This window comes from Micromesistius poutassou (assembly GCF_964030765.1).
Source record: "Micromesistius poutassou genome assembly, chromosome: 19".
NCBI classification, from domain to species: Eukaryota; Metazoa; Chordata; class Actinopteri; order Gadiformes; family Gadidae; genus Micromesistius; species Micromesistius poutassou.
The window spans coordinates 10,197,702-10,218,939 of record NC_140289.1 but is presented as its reverse complement, the minus strand read 5'-3'; the positions used below and the strand labels follow the sequence as shown (position 1 = coordinate 10,218,939).

The window sequence follows — 21,238 nt, the reverse complement described above, 5'->3', positions numbered from 1 at the left end:
GGAATATCGACCTCTCCCCTCACAGCGACGGTTGTACCTCCATTCCTTTCTGGTGTCCAGAGTAGGGATAGAACTTAGAAAGATTTAGATGATACGATTTCATTCAGAAGAAAAAAAACACAGTTTCACGATTCATTTATTTCACAACACTACGAATGTATAAAATGACTTATTTTCAGGTTCTTTCGTATTTTCTCCACAACACTATTTTGTCGCATACATTTTTGACTATTCAAATTGATTGATCTAATTTTACATGGGCCTGAGAAAAGCCTCTACTATTGTTTTTTGGTTGTTTGTTTCCAGTTCCAATTTCCCAACACTAGCTTCTCAATTGCTCTTGAAATTGGCTGGTGTTTGTTCTCTGCTGTATGCTGCTTTTCACGTATATTTTATTTAGTTTTCTTTACCATTTTGTGGGTTGCTCAGTTACACTGCTTAAACCAACCTGGGCAAGACTTTATCCATAACTTACTCTTTCTAGGGCATCATCAGTGGCGGATTTAGCAAATTGGGGGCCCAAGGCGAAGATATGTATGGGGCCCACCTCATCCGATCTTTAAAAGATAACAGAGAAAAAAAATGTACAGACTGAATGGTGGATAGGGAGGTAAAGCTAATCCACGCAGAAGTAAAGGTTGGAGATGAGAAAAAAAATCTTCCCCTTTAAACCCTGCATACACTTCTTTACTCCAAAATGAAGATGGAAAGCAGAGAACACACAAAGTGTAGCAGTACACAAACTAATAGTCACGATGGAACCCAACAGAGAATAAGGTTTCAGATAACACCTGTCTTTGCCAAAATGCCAGCACTGTTTATTCTTTTTTTTTAAGATCAAATATAATAGAAAGAGAGAGAGAGAGGATAGATTGTTCTCCACATCACACGCTTCTGACAAAGTCCTACTTATTGTCGTCCTAGCGCCACTTCACAGCTAGCTGCTGCTGCTGCTGCTGCAGCATGTTCAACACTTTGGACGTTGTTGTTCCTGTCTGTATTCCCAACAATAGCCGTAAAAAAGTGTCATCTTTGGCAGCGTTGCCAAATACTTATCGGCGTCATTTCGCTTTTTTCTTTTATTTGAGCCGCTTGGGTAACTTTATTTCCTAACCCTTTTCCTAACCCTTTATTTTATTTTTTCACGTTTAGACTCGTCTTGCTTTGTCTCTGTTTGTAAAAAAAAAAATAATAATGTTTTTTTTTCTTGAGGTTGGTTGGGGGCCCCCCTACTGGTTGGGGGCCTAAGGCAATCGCCTACTCCACCTTAATGGTACGTTCGCCACTGGGCATCATCACAAACCTTTAGAACAAGAGTTGCAAACAATACAATGTATGTTGAGGAATTTCTAATGGGAAAGTTCGTATAAATTCTATAATGTGTGTGTGTGGCTACATCAGTTAGTCCTTGAAGGCATCATCCTTAAGCTGCTTTCACACCACCGCACTGCCGGAGGGTTCCGTGCGGTGGTGGGAAAGGGCCAGGCGTTTTTTAAAAGCGGCCGCTACCGCTGCCACCGCGGGGTGGCTGCTGCTGAAAGTTTCAACACAGGGAAAGCTGAGCGGTAGGGCAAAATCTGGTCCAACCGCCGCGGTGGTAACCGCCTCCCCTCTGCCGCCCTTCCCTCATTGAATGGAGGCGGCGAGTTGCAAGCAGCTTTAATGTTCAGATTCTAGTGGTCAATGCTTCACGTAGGGTCACACACATTGTTCCAAATATTTATGTTGTGTTATTGCATGGCTTGAAGGCAACAAGCCATTGTTGTCCAGTTTTGGTAAAAATCAAAGAATGGATTTGAGATGCAGATGTTATCAATAGCTGCACTTAATAACATCCCATGGAATAGTGCTGGAAGTCTACGTCGGCGCTTACAAGCAAACGTTTACTTGAATAAATGTTGCTTCTGATATGATGAAGGTGTGCAGTTGTATCACAACAGTTTCGCTTTGGCCAACTTTTTACAAAAGAGATATAGCCTATTTAACGTTTCCAAAACTCACTCACTCCATCATAATCCGCCTCATCCGCGAACAGCCAGTTGCTACACTAGCTTATCCAGTATAATTGAAACCTCTGAATACATTGGATATTTTGGTGAAAGGCTCGTCTTCCATAGGCTTACACGATTATAGAGGCATATGGAGCATATTCGCACCGCGGCCGATTTCAATGGTTAAAATTGACGAGACAATTTTGTCTGTGTTCTTCTGGCATTTTCGCATCGTTTATTTTCCAGGCGTCTGCTGTGAAAGCACCTTCAGCCAGCAATTTTCCGTTTTGTTAAGTTTCAAACTGTCTTGCATAGAAAAAATAATGCACCAATGTCCCTTTTTTGAGAGTGAGCCCAGAAACACGGTGTAGCTAAGCCCTTATGGTTACCAAACTGAGACGTTTTAATAGAGGGATAGTGCATCTCTCGTCTCATCGCAAAGATTTTACTACCCTGTTCTGATGATTTTGATGATGAAATGACTCAATTAACCATTTAATCGTCATCTTATTTGAGGGAGTTAAGCTAATCAACTTACTCCCTGTTTTTACACTTGGGTGTTAAGAGGACAATTTCATAATACATGAGTGGCATTATAAGTATTAATTATTATTAATTACCATAAGAAAGAGAGCAAATGTGCATGCAAGTAGAGAAAAGTGAAAGGTCATACTGACTGTTAAGTGACTGTCATAGTGACTGACAAACTGACTGACTGAATACCCTGATACCCTTACAACAAAATGGAAAATGGTGTGTTCAAACAGACAAAATAGTCTGCGACTAAAACCAAGTGCCATATCGGGCTTCTACCCCATAAGTATGTGCAGTACAACCTTTCCCACATGCCCCCCAATACACAGCTGCCTACATTGGATTAGCAACCCAATGTGAAAGATTATGTCAGTACCTGGTATCTGTAATTATTTGTTATCTATAATATGGATTGTGAGGTATGATGCACATTTGTATGACTGGTCAAGCAGGGACTACAACGACATTGAGAGGCAAGGGAAACTCAGACTTTGAAATCCAACAGTATAATATTAACAACACACATAGAACACATTTATTTATTTAATTTAAACGTAATAATTAGTCAAAGCCATGGAAAAATATTGTTTGGCCAAACAACCATGTTCCTTTTTCCAGAGCATTTTGTGTGTACTTAAACACTACACGACTTTTCAAATCTTAGCATCGGAGGCCATCTCACATTTATCTATCATGATCCCCCTGATGGGTTCCCTGAACCAATCAGTTAAGGGATGCCCTGATTGGTTAGAAATAAGCCAGCAGTGGTCTAAAATATTAATTGTCACATACAGAGGTAGGCAGTTTGTATTAGCCTATTTGATACGTTGTTTAAATTTCTTGTATTTTTTCATTCAATTCCAATGAATGAAGATTAAGATCAGTAGCCACATGCAGCTTTTGGACGTACATTTAATCTCATTCTCAAAACGATCTCTTGATGAAATAAATGTATTTAGTTTAGCAACAAATTTTATAGCAATATAGAAATCAAGTACTTGTATTCAAACAGCAGTAAAACAACAAGGAAATATTACACATAACTATATTAGTCCTACAACTTTGCCAGTAAAAAACTGCATGCCCCTTGCTGGTCAACTTTTCTTTAAACAAAATGCTTAAAAGATATTGGTGCATTTGAATGGTAGGAGGTGGTAGGAGGTGAGATGTTGTTGAAATACCTCTGGTTCCTCAGCAGCCCTTCAGATATGTCTGTTAGGGCACCATTGGTAATACATGAGACAAGATTATTGCCTGTAATTAGCCAGCATGTTTGACAACTTTATTTTCTCTGTCTTACCACGATGACTGATCTTGTTTGATTTGATTTGTGGTTGTAATAGAGTTCCACGTCATAAATTTGCAAATTACGAGTGTAGCTTATTATAATTCCACAGTACGTGTGGGTCCTGCCTAAATGAGATTGTTCTTGAGAGACAATTTGAACACAAAAGCACATCATCAAACAGAAAGGAGCTTGGTTGGATGGGTGACGTATGTCTGTAGTCAGGATCTGTTTCTCCACTTCAATAATGAAAACATTGATCTGCATGCTGATGCTTGCCTGAAAAGACAAACAACAATGAGGTAAAGCAGGAAGAAGACAAAAGGTTGTTGAAGTGAGCCGGCACTGGTCAATGGGTTGCTGAGGCTTTGTGTGATATCTCTGCAATATGAACCTTTATTCATTTAGTGGGCATTGTACATGCTGTGAATCAGTTGACATTCCCTGAGGGCAGTATTCCATGTTTATCTGTTGTTTGGCATCAATCTCTTAAGTTATTTTTCAATAAATCATCTTTTTCACGTTAAAGAAGGTTATTATATAAAAGGTTGTTTCATACAGTTGTATGATTGAATTTGGAGTCTGACCTTGAATGGAGACTGACATGGTTGGACACAGGGAACCAAAGGCTAGCCAGTGCTTGAGTTGCGTCTATCGGGACCGACTTGGGAGACATTGAATATACTATCCAGAGGTTTGTTTGAATTGGTGTATTATCCCATGAACATTAGAAATGTGTTTTCAATACGTTAGAATGGGGTATATCCATATAGGGAACAGGTCCTCTTCCACAGAGTCTGCCATGTTGCCCCTCCATGTTTTTACTGTAGTCCAGAACGGACAAACGGCTCTAGAGAAGAGGCATTTTTTTAGGTGCAATCTGCAACCTCAATCTAGATGCCACTCAATACTGCACCTTAAAGTTCATTATGGTCATGAAATTGTACATAACAATGCACAAAAGCCCCTTAGGAAAATAGGGAACAGATTTTTTTTGTTGTGAAACCCTGCTTTTAGAGTATATTTTTGATAATCTTTTTTATGCAAAACACTTTGAATTGCCTCATTGTTTTATCCACATCTGACATGAGCTAGAAAGGCAAAATAAGTCAGATATGCCAAGGTTTCTCTCACATTACTTGCTTGCATTTATCCAAGATGCAGGCTAGTGGACTGTTGTGAATGTTCTGTACTCCCACGTCCTTAAGAGAAAATATGCTTTTGGAGAGTAGTACGTAAGTGTTGAGGTATTACATCAAAAGAATGTTGACCTCTTATGTTGCACCATAGCTGTCTGTGCTGAATAGCCTTTGTAAGGCAGTAGTATTTCAAAAGGCCTGTGAAGGCCTTTTGGACAAAGGAGTTGGCTTATTTTGCATCTCTCTACATTTGAGTGGAGAAGTCAATTTCTCCCTGATTGAATCTGAAATAGTTATTTTTGTTACAGCAAGGCCATTATGAACTTTTAATTTTAAGTGAATTAGTTTGACTTTGTTTTTAAAAAAGAATTAGATTCTAATAAGGAGGAAAATGTTTAAAGAAGTTAGAAGAATGTAATTTATACCACAAGCTTTACAATAAAGGAATGGATTTATTCAATTAATTATTTATGGCTTAAATTAGGCTTATTTATTCATTTCCCCATAATCAACACAATTTAAGAAAGAAGTACCCAACCCAAGAAATGCCACCCCGTCCTTAAGGCCGCCCTGCTAAACCCCTCCACCAAAATACATGGTTAGCTCCCTAGCTTTAGCAACAGGTCTGCCTAGCCTTTTGTAGGAATCTGGGCGCAGAGATCATGAAGGTAGCCGGCTAGGTAGGTGCAGAGTAGGTAGGCCATCCAATAATTTTTGTGCGGGCCAAATATTCAGATTGAACGGGCTCATTACATGCCTGCTACCGCCACAGATACCAGATATATATTTTTGTCTGAGCATTTGATGGTGGACAGCATGGTATGAGAATTTCACCAATTATGATAAAGAATGCTCCTCAAATACATTCCCTAGAGTTAACTCATCAAATACATCGGCACAAATATGTGAAGTATCTGAATATGAAATATATACATACATTTGATTTTAGAAGAAAATAAATACATTCTGTCAGCCTGTTTTTGTGGCACAGTTGAGTTGGTAGCACAGCATCCACAGAATAATTTAATCAAGTGGCAGTGAAAAGAGAATATATTATACAAACAGTGCTTTCTCTATTGGCCACAGCTTCCATTTTGTTTTAGTATAGGCCGGGGTAGATTTGAGGATCAAGACTTTGTTTGTTGCTCACTCTGATTCTCAAATCCAGCCGAGTATGTTATTCTTTGTAAATTTTGTGGTTTCGCTATTTGGCTATTTGTGATTAAGTGTGTGTGTGTGTGTGTGTGTGTGTGTGTGTGTGTGTGTGTGTGTGTGTGTGTGTGTGTGTGTGTGTGTGTGTGTGTGTGTGTGTGTGTGTGTGTGTGTGTGTGCATAAAGAGCGTGTGTATTGTCAACATGAAACCTGCAGTCAGTCATGTTGCTGCATGACAATGTTCTGGAGAGTCTGCACACATTCCCTCTCAGTAGACTTCACTGTTACCGGGGCAACCTGACAGAGATGGCATTCGCTCGTCTGTGCCCGCCTCCTCCCTCGGAGCCTCTCCATGGCTCACGTTCCAGTACACTTGTTCCATGTTCTCTTCAAATGTCACATATGCATAAATGATGAGCATGATTAAGACAAGCATGTTGCGGGGGTACTTGCTTACCCTATCGCCGTGGTGAGACACACAAACATGGCGGTGTAGTGTTTATCAGGAGGATATGTCGACCTTGTGCAGTCTAATCTAAATCTCTTCCGTCAGTGTTTGTCATTTGGAATTACGTGCAATATACAATTACATTTCTTTCGGTATGTTTTGTTTAGATTGTAAAGCACTGAACTGTCCCGTCTTTCTTGAATCATATATGTACTCACTTAATTTATGTTATTTTCCTGCGTGCTTTCGCTTTTTGACTCAGGAAATTGTGAACGTAAAAATCACTAATCTTTTTCCATCCACAAGTAATCAAATCATGCCCATAATGGAACCGGCAGACTCGGCCAAATGGCATTTTATGTTTGCATCCTATTAACCCGGTGCCTGGGGGGGGATAGGTTTTCACTCCACGTTAAGAAGTACAGCTCCCGCTCTGGCGTGCGCTCCCGGCTGCACGGCGAGGTGGAATGCCCTGTGACTGACTCCTCTGCTGGTTCTTTGCAGAGATACAAGGCCGGCCGGTGTGACGACATACTCAAGTGGAAGCCTCCCAGCCACAACTCTGTGGACTTTCGCCTCAAGATAACCAAGGTCGGCGGAGAGGGGTGAGTCTCACTGTTGCCGGGGAAACAAAACTGGGGTTCTTAACGGCGTTGTTTCTCAATGTAGTGGCGTGCCTCGAAGCGCTCACGTTCAGTCCCTAGGTTCTCCATCATTAGAACCTGATGTATGGTTGCCAGAGCGTGCTAGAGTGTGTGTATCCGCAGGCGTGTACTGTTTGTGCAGACGTGTTGTGTCTGCCAAATGGACAGGACCTCAGAGCTGTATTCACCCAGGGTAAAACATTGTGTGCGCTTCACTAGGCGTGTGACATTTACTATCCACTGACAGTGTAAGTGAACTCCCTGTTTCAGCTCGAATTCGACCACCATGCCAAATAAAAAATATTTATATATCTTTTGTTTATTTTTGTGGGTTTGCATAAGTCAGGGTCCCAGCGTCTTTGTTTTGATACAGCATGAATAATGAAAGAGGATTTATTGTGAACTAATGCCACCACCACTTTAACATACTCTGTTTCTCAGTCCTTGAGAACTTTGTGTTGTTTGTGTTGAACTTTGTGTTGTTACAATGCAATTTACTGCCGACCTGGTCAGTTTTCAACAAAAATTTATCAACACCTAACTTAGATCTAATAAGACATTAGCCACAAGAAACACAATCCTTTAAAACAACATTTTTCCTGGGCTCCGTGCGCATTACTCGTGCCGTGTGCCAGAAGCTACAAGCTGAATGGTGTGCAAGCGTTGCTCCAGTGGTGGGCAACACTTCAGCGGTGATGGGCTTAGTGGACGCGGTTGGCTTCCTCCCAGACAGAGGACCGCGTCGACTGGAATGCCACAGGTCACACACAGTCAGACTGAATGGACCGGACGGAGCCGAGATAAGAAGCTCCCGCCTTACAACCAGAGAGCCGGCCAGCGGACCTCTGGCCCGCTCCGCTTGTGTCCAGCGGCCGACAGTCCCATTGTTTCTGTCTGAGAGAGATCAGATATTTTATGGAAGGGGAAAAAACGGGCCAGCTGTGTGCAAGCGCCCTGCCGGATGTATGGTGTGTTGGCGTGGGCCTACAAAACTGTCTTGGTTTCTTTGTAAAAAAGCGAGTGGGAGTAGTGGAATAAAGAGGGAAGCAGTCGCAGAGGGACGTCTGCATTCATCTGCCCACACAGCCCTTCTTCCAGAGCGTCTCTTAAGGGTGTGCATGTAGCACTGAGAGGCAGGACGCTTTGGTTGCTGCCATCACAGAAGCATGTGCTTTTCCCACCCTCGGAAATCACAATTGTTACACGACACGACACGCTTCCACCGACCTGACCAACCCCTTTTAAATGTCAATCATACCAGACTACCTAGAAAGAGAGGGGGGTATTTCTAATGTGTCACGCTTGCTGCAAAATATACTTTCCTGTTTAAGAATTCTATGTTTTCTACATACATTAACATTTTAAATGTAGGGCATTTAGCAGACGCTTATATCTAAAGCCATTACAACGGTTCATGCACACGTTCACATACCGACGGCGCAGTCAATCATGCAAGAGCAGTGAGGGTTAGGTGTCTTGCTCAGGGACACCTCGATACTCCAGAGCCGGGGATAGAACTAGCAACCTTCCAAACCCCCAAACATATGTGGAGATCGTATAATACACATAGCTTCAACTCCTTTCCAATCCATTTGTTGACATGCAGCTGTCTTGCGATTGCACCTCGTTAAGTGTAAATGGTTGTGCATATTTCCCTTGATTACTGTTCAAACGCATTACATGTAAATCACATCACATGTCACGAGTGACATGTCAAGAGTGAAACGGAAGTCACCATGACCTCGCTGTCCTTTTTTAGAAAATGTATTGGCTTTCACCGCATGGTTCTTAACGCCAATTACCCCCCCCCCCCCAAAAAACAACAACAGAGCATGCACATCGGGCTCCTCTCACACCCCAGCTACACAGAGACCCCTCAATCAACACAGTGCAACGCAAAGATGCTAAAATTTGTGTTCACAGAATCCTGGTCCGACCTTGAGCCATTAGAGCCTGTCCCTGAATACCAAGATGGGGCAAAATAATAATGCTAATCTACGCACTGGTGGTAATGAGACAGGGAATCGTGCCATGTTCAAATGAACATGCTACTCCCTAATATGGCAGGATATTGTTGATGACATGATAGGAATTTAAAGGGATTGTTCAAGTCGAAATTCAAGTCACTGTATTTCTATAGAGCGCCCATTCTATTTTAATGCATCCAGTATTGCGAGTCAAGTCAGGTGTGGATGCCTACTTGCTAAATAATCCAATAAGCTGTTGTGAGTGCGCCACTCAAAGAACTGTGTTGGCTGAAGTGTTTCCATTGTGCAAGACCCATAGGAAATTATCCAAGCGATTGAATTCTGTCATACAACCCCATGCTCTGCCACCATGTTTATGTATGTAGGACATGTAGGGCGCGGCGAGACAATGCTCAACCAATGCCTTTTTGTCACATGAGCTTATCTTACCAGAGGCTTTCCGCAACTAGCACATCCTGCGATGACGCCTGATCAATGCCGAGTGCCTGTCCTCCCTGACATTGTCATTGAAATGCACCACCTGCCAGCATCGGCTTCTCCACACGCCATTGATTTTGCCTGGAAAAGGGGGAAAAAAAACGACTTTCGAGCCATTATTGCGATTGCCCATGGCGACAGGGCGTTTCGGCACAAGCAAATAGAATTTTTTTCTGAAGCAAAAATTGCGTTATGCGATGGGAGGAGAGGGAGGGAGGGGGGGAGGAAACCAACGCTTTTATATTTACCAGCCTTTTTTTTTTTCTATCCTTTCATTTATTTAGACCTCAGCTTAGTGTCAGGTTGTAGCCCAGAGCCAGGGGGCTGAGGGGGTTGAAAGGCATCACCCGCCCCTGCCTCCCACCGTGACGGGAGACAGGTTCCCCCTGGTAGCACAGATATTGGGAATGTAGTCTATCGGCTCTGTTTGAGCGCGTAAGCCACCCTGGCCCGGTTGTCACGTCAAACCCCCGCCCGTTCCCCACTAGTGACCCTAGACACCCTCGTTTTGCCCTTTTAAACCGAGGCAGTGTTTTATTTGTATTCATTCATTCGCCCTTTAAACTTGTTTACTGAGCTCTGCTTGGTCAATTGTTACAACTCTCGCTGTTAAAAAATGCCGCTCTGCCCCGGTTGTTTCCATCACTACAGACCATCCCTCACAAAGATCGATGTCTGCTCCAGTCACCCCCCCTCCCAGGTCGTATCTCACCGTCCCCACCTTGTTATTTTCGGATACTGGTTTCAACCGTCTTTCCTTCTGTTGAGGCCCCTGCGGATTTTAATTGAGAGACTTTTGGGCTCTTTTTTTTTTTTGCAAAGTGTGCCATGAAACCGTGCTTTTGCGTGATCAGAGTGTCACACAGTGTGTCGCACAGCGGCTGTGTGACAGGCGCGTCCTCGAGGTGTGTTCGCTAGCCGTGCAGATCTATACCACTCTTCAAACCCAGGTGAAGCTGCCGTGCATCGCAATCCTAACATGTTGACGCTTAACGCTACAGTGGTACGATACCGCTTTTAAACGGACGTCGATTCCGCTGTCAACTTAAGACAAAACAATATCACCCCCTCACTACATGTTAGTATGTCTTCTACAGGAGGTCGATGCGGAATAACGCCGAAACATGCCCGGCTGGAACAGACTGTGTAAAAGTGTGTAAAAGGGGCTATTGACACACTTAGCCCCCACCACTTCCTTCCTTCCTTCCCAGGGAAGGGAAACCCCAGTGTGGAGGCAGGGGAGAGTGTCGGACGCGTCCATGTGAACACTCTGCCCCGTGGTGTCCATCGGTGCACGGGTGATTGGCCCTGCTAATGGTGGGCTGCTTCCTCCCTCCTGCCTCACTCAGCCGTTGCCCCCCACACCCCGTGTGTGTCTAAGACTACGTTGGGGGGGGGGGGGGGGGGGGGTGAGGCCTTTTTATTTTAACCCCCGTAAGATGCTGGATGAGGGCTCCTCTGACTTAAAGCGCTTTGCACAGTCGCGTATTGCCCGCCCGTACGCAATTTCCCGTACGTGAGTTCACGCCCACTATCGTGCCGCAAGCATGTATAGTTGCGGATCTGAGACACGCCAGTAGGTGCAGTCTTCTCCTGAACAGAGGTCCAGTAGTTATAGATTCTATAGCCAGTATGATCACCTGACACATACCTGGGCATTCTCACCTGTGCTTAAATAATAGTTGATGGGCCAGTAGTTATAGATTCTATAGCCAGTATGATCACCAGACACATACCACCTGTGCTTGGACAATGTTTTTGTAATCAGCCTACTACAAGTAAATTGAATATAACAAAAGCAAGTACATTCCAAAATGTTTTTATTTTGTGCATAGACGTAGACGCACCGTTCAAAAACACAATGTCGAAAATGCAATGTCCAATCAACCATCTTGCTCTCTGTGGTTTTTCCGGTCTGTCTGTCCGCTCGTAAGCCAAGTGACAAAAATCGTGCGGATCCGAGCCATCAAACGCACCTTAAAAAGGGCTGTGCGACAGCCCATGCGCGGGGCACGTGACCGCAATTTTGCCTGATGCGCGGCTCGCGCGTTCTCTCATGCGCGACAGTAAATCAGGCTTAACTCGACCCTCCGCTGTCGTTAAGCTGCCAATTTATCTCAGTGTCAATGCCCCCCCCCACCCCCTTCTCTCACACACACACACACACACACACACACACACACACACACACACACACACACACACACACACACACACACACACACACACACGCACACATCCGACCCCCCTGGACTTGAGGTGAAATGGAACAAAAATGAAATGCTGTGCCTAATGTCATAGCGCGTATCCAGAGAGACTGTGCCGCGTTTGCAGTGGGCGTGTCAGCTCGGGGAGAGGGGAGGAAAGGGGGACCAGTATGTGTGATTAGGGCCATCTGTGGGGCGTGCTCCCCAGTGTGTCATAGAAAGTGTTGCTTGGAAACACACACATGCTTCTCCATTTGCACACAAGCTCACACATGCATGCACGCACACGCACGCACACGCACGCACACACACACACACACCCTGATTGCACACCTGATTCTGTCCCCTGGCACCATGGATAAACTGTTCGGAGACATGGCCAACCGTCTGTCGACCAATTATCCTGGCCCCATCCGTCGATGACGAGACCATGTGCCATGGTTATTGGTAACTAGTGGTTTAAGCTAACTAGCTGGAGTCATACTCTGCTCGCCCGCCCGTGCCTCCTTTACCACGTCGAAGAACCACACAATGTTCATGTCGAGATCTAGGATGGCAGGGGGTGGATTCTGATTGTTTTGTCACCTGTGAATCATTGAGTATGGCAGTATGCTAACAGGCTCTGCAAAGGAATTCGTCTTGGGGAATGTGAAGGCTCCACCTGTCGCGGTGTGGGCCACTGCTGGTGTTAACCCGGGTCTTTTTCCTTCCCCTCAGGCTGCTCCCCCAGACCGTGGGCTTGCTGTTCGTCGGCAGCTACGAAAGGCCCTTTGCACAGATGAAGGTGAGCGACAATTAATGAGGATGTGCTGCCAGATCAGCTGCCTAACGCCCGCAAAGCACACAGGCCTGCAGGTGCCTGCCTCCACCCTAATGCATTTGAACGTTTGCATGCTTAGTACGGCAGAAGGGTTTCTACTTGAGACAATTAGGGGATTTAGCCGCAGCTGCAATCTGTAGATGGCTACACTGTCCTTGGGCCGCCGCCATTGTTTCTTTCAATTAGAAACTCTCTCCTCCCGAGCGCTGATCGTAAGATCAGGAAGGTCTCACGAAGCTTATGAGATTATGGAAGCCAGCTCGTGCAACATTCAAATTTGGTTCAGTTTTGTCGTTAATTAGGTTAACAATTATTTCACCAGGCAAATTTGTTCAGTAGAAAAAGATTGACCTGGCCAAGAAAGTAGCCTTAAAAACGCTATTGCACTCAGATTTTGAGACATTGCAATTATTCTATTTTGACCAAGACAAATGTTGAGGGTTCGTACCCTGTAAGGTGATCAGCTATGATATAGGTTTGTACTGTGTTATGTTTGCAAATTGTAACCCTGCTCACCTTGCATCCATCTTGAAACCCTTCTGATCTTCCAACACCACTCCGAGATGTACCAGGGTTTTAGCAAGGCTCAGTACGTTGTGCTTTTTCCAAAAAGGTCGAGTCTTTTTAGGCTGGGTAAAGTCGAGTACAGTCTCAGTGCATCCAGCTTGTCTGCTTGCCTCCATGGCTGTGGCCTGCTGTGTTTGTGGGCCGATATGTTTCATCTCTGGCAACCCGGACTCGGAGCACAGTGAAACACAACACACAGGCCAAAACAAAAACATATGTTCCGACCCGGGAAGGATATTTCAAAGGAGAGCACACTGGTTATGCCTTTGTTGTCAGTACTTCGATTTAGAAGTTTCTTAATCTCTGAGGACATATCATACACATTTGATGTGTATATTAGTCAATACTAGTGTACATATTAAGTACAGTAAATTAATCATAGCCCCTCTTATGCACTTTTTTTTGCTTCAAATTGGAAATCTACAGGCCCAATCGGCTCCACGATTTTTGTGGTCATAGTTTGGAAGAGTGTGGAGGGAAATTGATCGAAGATGGTATACCTTACTTATTGTAAGTCGCTTTGGATAAAAGCGTCTGCTAAATGTAAATGTATACCTGTCTGCAGAACATGAAGAAGAAGATTCACATGTTTACATAAGGTATTGGATATATGCTGGGATTTTCATTCCTTTTTTCACCTCAATGTTGGTGAATGTTTGCAAAGCGTTCGTTTTTAGACAAAGGTAATGTCCTCCCTTCAGACACGCACACTGTTTTCAAGGTGCTTCCCATCAGAAACACAGCCTTCGGCAAGACTACGATAAAATGGCCGTCCTTGGGAATCGGGAATCATTGTCATTCTTCAACAGATGCCTGTTGTTGGTTCTGGCCTCGGACTCCAGGTCACAGCAGATGGGAGGACCGGTCTCCACGTGCGTGGGATAATGATGAGCATTACTCTGGCTCTCCGGGGACTCCTGACGTCACATAATGATAGCGTGAGGGCCCGCAGAGAGACATCCAACTCTTTGGCGGCGTCCGTTGCTCCCGCGTGCCAGCTATCGAATGTCACACAAACCAAGGGGCTGGATACTAATTCCAAATCCTGCGCTCGCAACAGATAATTTAGCGGCGGCGTCAGAGTGCTAAATTTGTAGCGCTGCAAAATGCATCAGCCAAAATTGTGCTCATTGGCTTAAAAAGGAGTTGTTCGAGCGGAGCCAAACTCCAACACCACTCGATAGTTTTGTGTTGGAGCACTCAGATGACTCCGGGTGAAGCGTGTTCTGCTGAATGCATAACGTCTCAGTGCTCTAATGTGTGCAGCCCGGCCCCAAAGGGCATCAACAAACCTGAAATAATTTGTTTCTCGGTTAAAGAAAGGTTGAAGATGTTTTTTTCCGTTTCAACATGTCTTCACCGGAGATCCACAGAGCCGGTGGCGGTGCTGAGACGCCGTCGTGTCCTCCCGCCGCCGGCTGCTGCCTTTCCTGTAATATCGCCTCTCCTCACCCCGTTCTATACTCCATCATATAGTTCCTCATGATTAAAATGGACCCATGCGGAGAATTCTCCCCAGACGTCTCGGCCCGCTTTCTGATTACGTCTGAAATTAAACCACGGGCCCGCGCTCCCTGTTGAAGCAAAGTACAAATGATGTTACAATCTGATTTGTTCATGCCTCAGTGTCACGTTGCCATTAATCTTAGAATAAGTATATGGAGGTCCGTTGATGAGGTTGACCCGGCACAATGTGGAGCTAATGCTTATGGGAAGCTGCCAAGAGAAACGACGTACGGCTGCTGCTGCTGAGGCGGATACTCACGTGTGAATCATACTTTAATCTGTTGTTCTCTGTCGCTCTCCCCCTCATTGTTTAGTATTCAAGCGCAACGCTTTCATTTTAAAGGAAGCAGGTCAGTGCCGGAGCGCGCCCGGATTAGTTTTTGTGTTTTCAGTTGCGTGTGTGAATGTGTTGTATTGTTTATTTGTTTCTCATTTTCTCCAACAGTGAATTTCATTACAGTGCACCTCTGGTGAATGAAATGCAATTGTGTGCTGTGCACCCCAAATATTATTTCACAGTACCTGGCCCTGGTTAATATCCAACGTTGTTATTGTTCAATATCCAAAGAGAGGATGTGAAATAATGGTTTAAAGTAAGAAAATATGTATTTCTAGGAATTTACTAGGAATCTACGAATTTAGTGTTTGTCAGTTTTCAATGTTCTCGAGGAAGTGAAAACCTCTGGTGTAACAGATTTTTTATTAAAAAGTTTGTAGCAGATGGATAGATAGATTCCCACAAACTTGCAAATGAAAGATTCAAAGAGAAGTTCTGGGGCTCTGCGGTAGCATCGCACTTTTTGACTGACAGGGCTGACGGAGGGTCTTTGCCAAAACGCACCCGGAGACTCCGGCTGTACAAGGCCCACGCCTGCTGCCTAATCAGGCAGATCAGGACGCATTAAACACCAAGGTGCTGTGGCACAACCTTTGTGAGGCAGGAAGCGGTTCCCAGCCATGCCTGCTGCCACCAGTGTTGCTCAACAGCAGGGCAGCCTGTTATGTGCTATTTCCTAAGCTCCTCATGGCTACCTGTCTTTACACCGCCCAAACGCGCCTCAGTGCTCTGCTTCAATTGTCTGAACAGGTTTAGCCCGACCTCCACTCCAACCAACCTTATTTTTCGTTGAGTGGGGTTTGTTCGTAATGCATGATTTAGTAACTAATGGTAGATGCGCTCTCAGGGAGATTTTGTGACGTCGTAGTACACGTGGCTCCTCCTGGTCTTCATCTCCCGGTGGTGAGAGGAGCCCGTCACCGCCTCCTCAGTCTGCTCACTTCCACTCTCCCTCAAACACTTCCTTGAGGAACCAGGCCCCCCACTAAGTACCCAGATGCACCCTGCACTCCAGGATCCGACACGCCTTCTCACGGATCGCCTTTGTGTCAGTGCTCCCCCCCCCCCCCCCCCCCCACCTCCCCTACCTCCCCTCCTCTCCTCTCCCCTCCCCTCCTCTCCCTGGCGTCTGTCGGCCCCTCCTCCCCCTCACCTCCTCCCTCTCACCTCCCTCCCCCGCCCATTGGCCTGGGCATCTCTCTCTGGCCAAGAGCGCTGGCTGCCTCTTCTCTCCGTCTGCAAAGCCTTCAGGCGCCAAATTCTCTAATGCATGGATTGATTGGCCCGGCACTGTCTACCAGGGGGTTGTCAGTCTCTTGTGCTCACCAGGATTCAATTCGATAACGACTCATTACAAAAGGATTCAATAGCATCATAAGATCTCATAATTGCATCATGCTTGGATTTCTTTTGATGCTATTCTAACCTTTAAGTGGGGATGCGTCAATATAGCAGAGTGCAGCCTCACACACGCGCACAGTGAACGAATCACTGTCTGTAACGTCAACTCGGTTTTCTGCACACTTTGGGGGTAAATGTTGGACCATTTTGCAATGGGGCCCGTTTGAAAAAGTGACGTCAATACTTTTTTCGAGGAATCTTGAGTTTATGTCGCAGACTCCGATTTTGTCAGAACACTGTTATGAAGCCGTGTTCCCTTATAATGGAAAACAGCTTTCCATCAGTGGAAGGCAGTCCATGCTTCAGGTCATCAACATGTTATTCATGCAATATTTGAATTTAAATTGGAAATACATTCATAATATGGCTGTCAATGAGCCGTCCAATTTACTGTCAATGTGACTTTCATTTTAAGACACGGCAAAATGCTGCTTCTTAAAACAAACAAAAAAAAAAATATATATATATATATATATATATGAGCCATATATATATATATTGTATAGGATATTTATGAGCTCAAATGAAACCCCCACTTTACGGCTCCCCCCCGCCTCCTACTTTTCCGCTGTCCTCCTGATAAGACGGTAATGAAACGGGTGTCAGCTTCTTAAAGGTCTGGTTGACTCAGGCGCCCCCCCCCCTCCTCCCATGCGTTATTAATACATATGTAAGCCGCATCGCAGCATTCTGTCAGCATGGCGGGACCCCCACGGGCCACGCAAAGCTGTCACGATTGATCTGTGTTTGGGTGCGTTAGGATCTGCGTGCGGGAGTGTGTATTGTCTGGTTTAGATTAGGGGTGACTTCAAACCTCTGATGGAGACGTTAAGTGGAGGTGGTCTTTAATAGTCGAAGCAGCGTTCTTGAGACGGCATGCATCTGACAGCGGGTCGTTTCATTGACGGGGACGGGGGCAGTATAATGAGCGGAGCCGCGATGGGGGATTGACTCAGTCTTCTGTGTGTAATCTTTTGCCTTCAATAAATGTCCTTATTGTTTGTTTGATAACCCCTATGTGTAATGGCAGTGGCACCATCCAATCAGTTTCTTTTTGAAGTGGAGCACATTGGAGTCTGGAAGGTGACACAAATGTCTAGTGTCTAGCAGCACTTTGAAACCGAGAAATGTTCACAAGTTATGAATGAAATGATGAAAACAGCTGTGATGAAATGATGAAATCATGATGAAAACAGCCGGTGTCGTAATCCCTTTTGCTTTGTTTGCAGTTCTGCTTCATTTAATTGTGCCGCTTTAGTTCTATACCCTCAAACGCTTCATTTTAATGCATTTAACATTTTTTATGTTTTATACATTTTTCATGACCGGATGTGAATACCGTGCATAATCAGACAGAAGGGAGCTCTCTGTCTCCATAGATACTGGCCACTGTTTCATCCATAGATGTATCATATTAATTACGGTATATTATATCAGCCTATGCCACACTATAGCATATTAGGCTCAAAGTAGCCTGTATTTTCTGTCAAATTGAATGCAAATGCTTCATTGTCGTCACACGGTGAAAAGTTGATTTGTTTGTGGAGGCGGTCGGTCCTTTAACGGAGGCCCTAGGCCTCGCCTACAGACAGCTGCAGGAAACTAAGATTGAACAACATTGAGGCGCATCTGTAAAATAATATACAATATATGATTCGAAGTTCAGTCCACAATGGGTCTGCCCTGACGAATCACATTCAACCATGCAAAGTCTTCAGGCGAAGTATATTATATATATTTATATATATAGATATATGATAGTAATGGTGAATAACTGGATTATTATAAATGAATCATTCTTGCGTGACACTATTGTATTACTGTATTGGGACATCGGCATGTTTCTCTGGATCATTGTACGGAGACATTGATAGTAATGTAGTGGTAACTATTCCAACAGTACCAGTAATTAATCACGGCACATACGCAGCAAAGTACCGTCAAATGTGAGCGTGACGGAGCCATCTGCCCCCCTCTCTCTCTCTCTTTCTCTCTCTCTCTGCGCAGGCCACCAAGGAGCTGAAGCAGTACGACAACAAGATCATCGAGTGCACGTTTACCAACAACACCTGGGTGTTCATGAAGCAGAGAATAGACAAGAGCTTCCCCAACTCCTACGACACAGCCATGGGTGAGACCTGATTCTCCTCCAATCATTGTCTAAACGCCCCGTTGGAGCGCGTTATCGACCCAGGGTGTGGAGCGGTGATTGCACTCTGTTCTATATTGTAGCGTCTGATTGGGTTGTGTTCTGTATTGTAGCGTCTGATTGGGTTGTGTTCTGTAATGCAGCGTCTGATTGGGTTGTGTTCTGTATCGTAGCGTCTGATTGGGTTGTGTTCTGTAATGTAGCGTCTGATTGGGCTGTGTTCTGTAACGCAGCGTCTGATTGGGCCGTGTTCTGTTTGGAGTATGTGTGGAAGGCCCGGGTTCTAGTTTGGACAGTAGAAGAATCATGGCCAATCATGTTGTGTTCTCAGCGTTTGTTTGCTTCCTCGTGTTTACCGCCACAACTCTGCTACTAATCGCTCCTCAGTCGCACTAAGTATCTTCAAACAAGTGGCTAGCGAGGAATCTGACGTTGATTCCTAACGTTGCTTATCTCGTGTTTTACACCCCTGGAAGAAGCAATTTCAGAGTCTAGACTAACTTCTTTTCCCGTGTGTGTGTGTATGTCCGTGTGTGACTGTGTCTATGTCCGTGTGTGTGTTCATCTGTCGGTCCATCAATGTGTGTGTGTGTGTTTGTGTGTGTATCTGTGTCCGCGCGTGTATCGGTGTCCGTGTGTCCGTGTGTGTGTGTGTGTGTGTGTGCGTGTGTGTGTGTGTCCGTCCATGTGTCCGTCCTTGGGTGTGTGTGTGTGTGTGTCTTTGAGTGTATCGTGTCCGTGCGTGCGAGTGTGTGTGTGTGTGTGTCCGTACCTGCGTGTGTGTGTGTGTGTGTGTGTGTGTGTGTGTGTGTGTGTGTGTCCGTACCTGTGTGTGTGTGTGTGTGTGTGTGTGTGTGTGCGTGCGTGCGTCCAGCCGTGTGTAACAGCATCCAGCACCCCGTCACCAAGGAGATCCTGCTGGACCTGGTGGACCGCAGCGTCCAGGGGGTGCAGCAGCCGGCACAGGGCCGCAAGCACCCCCCCGACCCCGACGCCCAGCTCATGCCCCCGCCGCCGCCCAAGAAGACCAACCACGCCGAGCCGTAGACGCGCCGGGCCTCGCCCCGCACGCCCCCCCGTCACGCTTTGTGTGACAAAAGACAGGAAAAAATTGCGCATCACAAGAATTTGAAAAGCACCAGCGTCATCAACCCCCCCCCCCCCCCCCTCCTGCCCCCCCCCCCCCCCCCTCGCCTGGTCGACTGCAGCAGGGACGGGTCCGTCTCCGCCCTGGAGATTAGTTTTATCAGCCCCCGCGTGGGCGCGAGCATCCAGAAGACTGTTTTGATCGATGGCCACCAGCGCCATTCGCTTTATTGTGTAGCGTGTAGCTTAAATTGCTATTGTTCTTATCGGAGTGAGATTAAAAAACAAAAACAAAAAACGAAGACGGCGCCCTCACGGTTTTCCTTATTTATGTTTTCGTGTTGTTTTTTTTTTCTTTTTCCCCCCGTCTGAGCTAATGACTATTTATCAGCGGCGTGATTTGTTATGGCTACACCATCATCTATGCAGACGATGCGTTCCGACGATGTCAAGGAGAGGCGCGCTTGTGCTCCCGAGAAGGGGTAAACATCAACCCCGCACCCAGCCGTCTCATCACAGCGAGGTGATTAGAGATTAATTGGAGCTCCTGCAGATCAACAGATTCCTGTCATCTCCCCACCCCTCCGGTGCACGAGCCTGGAGACGCGACGTCGTCCGCACACATCCAGCGCTCGGTGTGTGGCGGGGGGAGCTAGGCGCCGCCGCTCACGCTGGTATCACAACAGAACCGCATCGTACCAGTCCTCCACGGGCACACATCTCTCACCCAGGTGTCACAGAACATTTGTAACACGCGGTTCTATCTCTGTCTCCCTCCCCACCCCCACCCTCACACCCACACCCCCCCTCTCACGCTCACAAAAACCAACCGTTTGGCAAACGACAAGGAAGGGAACTCATACGTTTGGTGTGTGTTTTGTTGAGCTTTTCTCTATGGTTATAATGGGTTGTCTGATTCTCCTCAGCTTACAAGGGGGGGGTTGTTTCCTGGCGACTGTCCATAGGCTAGCGGTTCTCAAGGGGGGTGGTCCCACGGGAGCCCCAAAGCCCACTTGGTCCTCCAGCTAAGCCCCCCCGTATGCATGTGTGAGTGAGCGGGGTTCAACATTAGCATGCACTCATCACACAGACACTCTCTTCCTCCTGTTTGAGGATCAATATGCGGTCAAATTGAAACGGTTTGATCCTGCCGTCTCATAGAAACACCCGGTTGCCGGGAAACGACTCCCAATAGGAATAGATGTAGTGACCTTGGGCTTTGTGTTGATATGCCAGGCCTTTGTCCCAGACCTGGGGTTTGACGGAGAACAGTTATGTTTTTATTAAAATGGGCGTTTTGTTCGTTGCTCAACAGAGCACGGTTATTCTGTGGGGAAGAAAAACAGCCCTGTAAATACTGTTGTGTATTTAGGAGTTGTTTATTTGTTTGGTTGTTATTTGCTTTTGTTTTGTTCTTGTGTGTTTGTCTTCTTCACAACAGAAGGGACCGGATCAATCCATATGAAAAATGTAAAGATTGATAAATATTCAATATCTCTGCCTCTT

At 45.6% G+C, this 21,238-nt stretch overlaps 1 protein-coding gene across 1 annotated transcript in view; it reads left to right on the top strand.

Annotated features, from left to right (window-relative positions):
* Nucleotides 1-19,793, top strand: part of rngtt (RNA guanylyltransferase and 5'-phosphatase) — a 69,472-nt gene extending 49,679 nt beyond the window's left edge. Inside the window, exons 13-16 of the mRNA XM_084483680.1 lie at nt 7,055-7,155; nt 12,584-12,650; nt 18,505-18,628; nt 19,521-19,793. Coding sequence (XP_084339806.1) covers nt 7,055-7,155; nt 12,584-12,650; nt 18,505-18,628; nt 19,521-19,693 — 465 coding nt within the window. The 3' untranslated portion in view covers nt 19,694-19,793. The remainder of the gene's footprint in view (nt 1-7,054; nt 7,156-12,583; nt 12,651-18,504; nt 18,629-19,520) is intronic.
* The last annotated feature ends 1,445 nt before the right edge of the window (nt 19,794-21,238 follow it).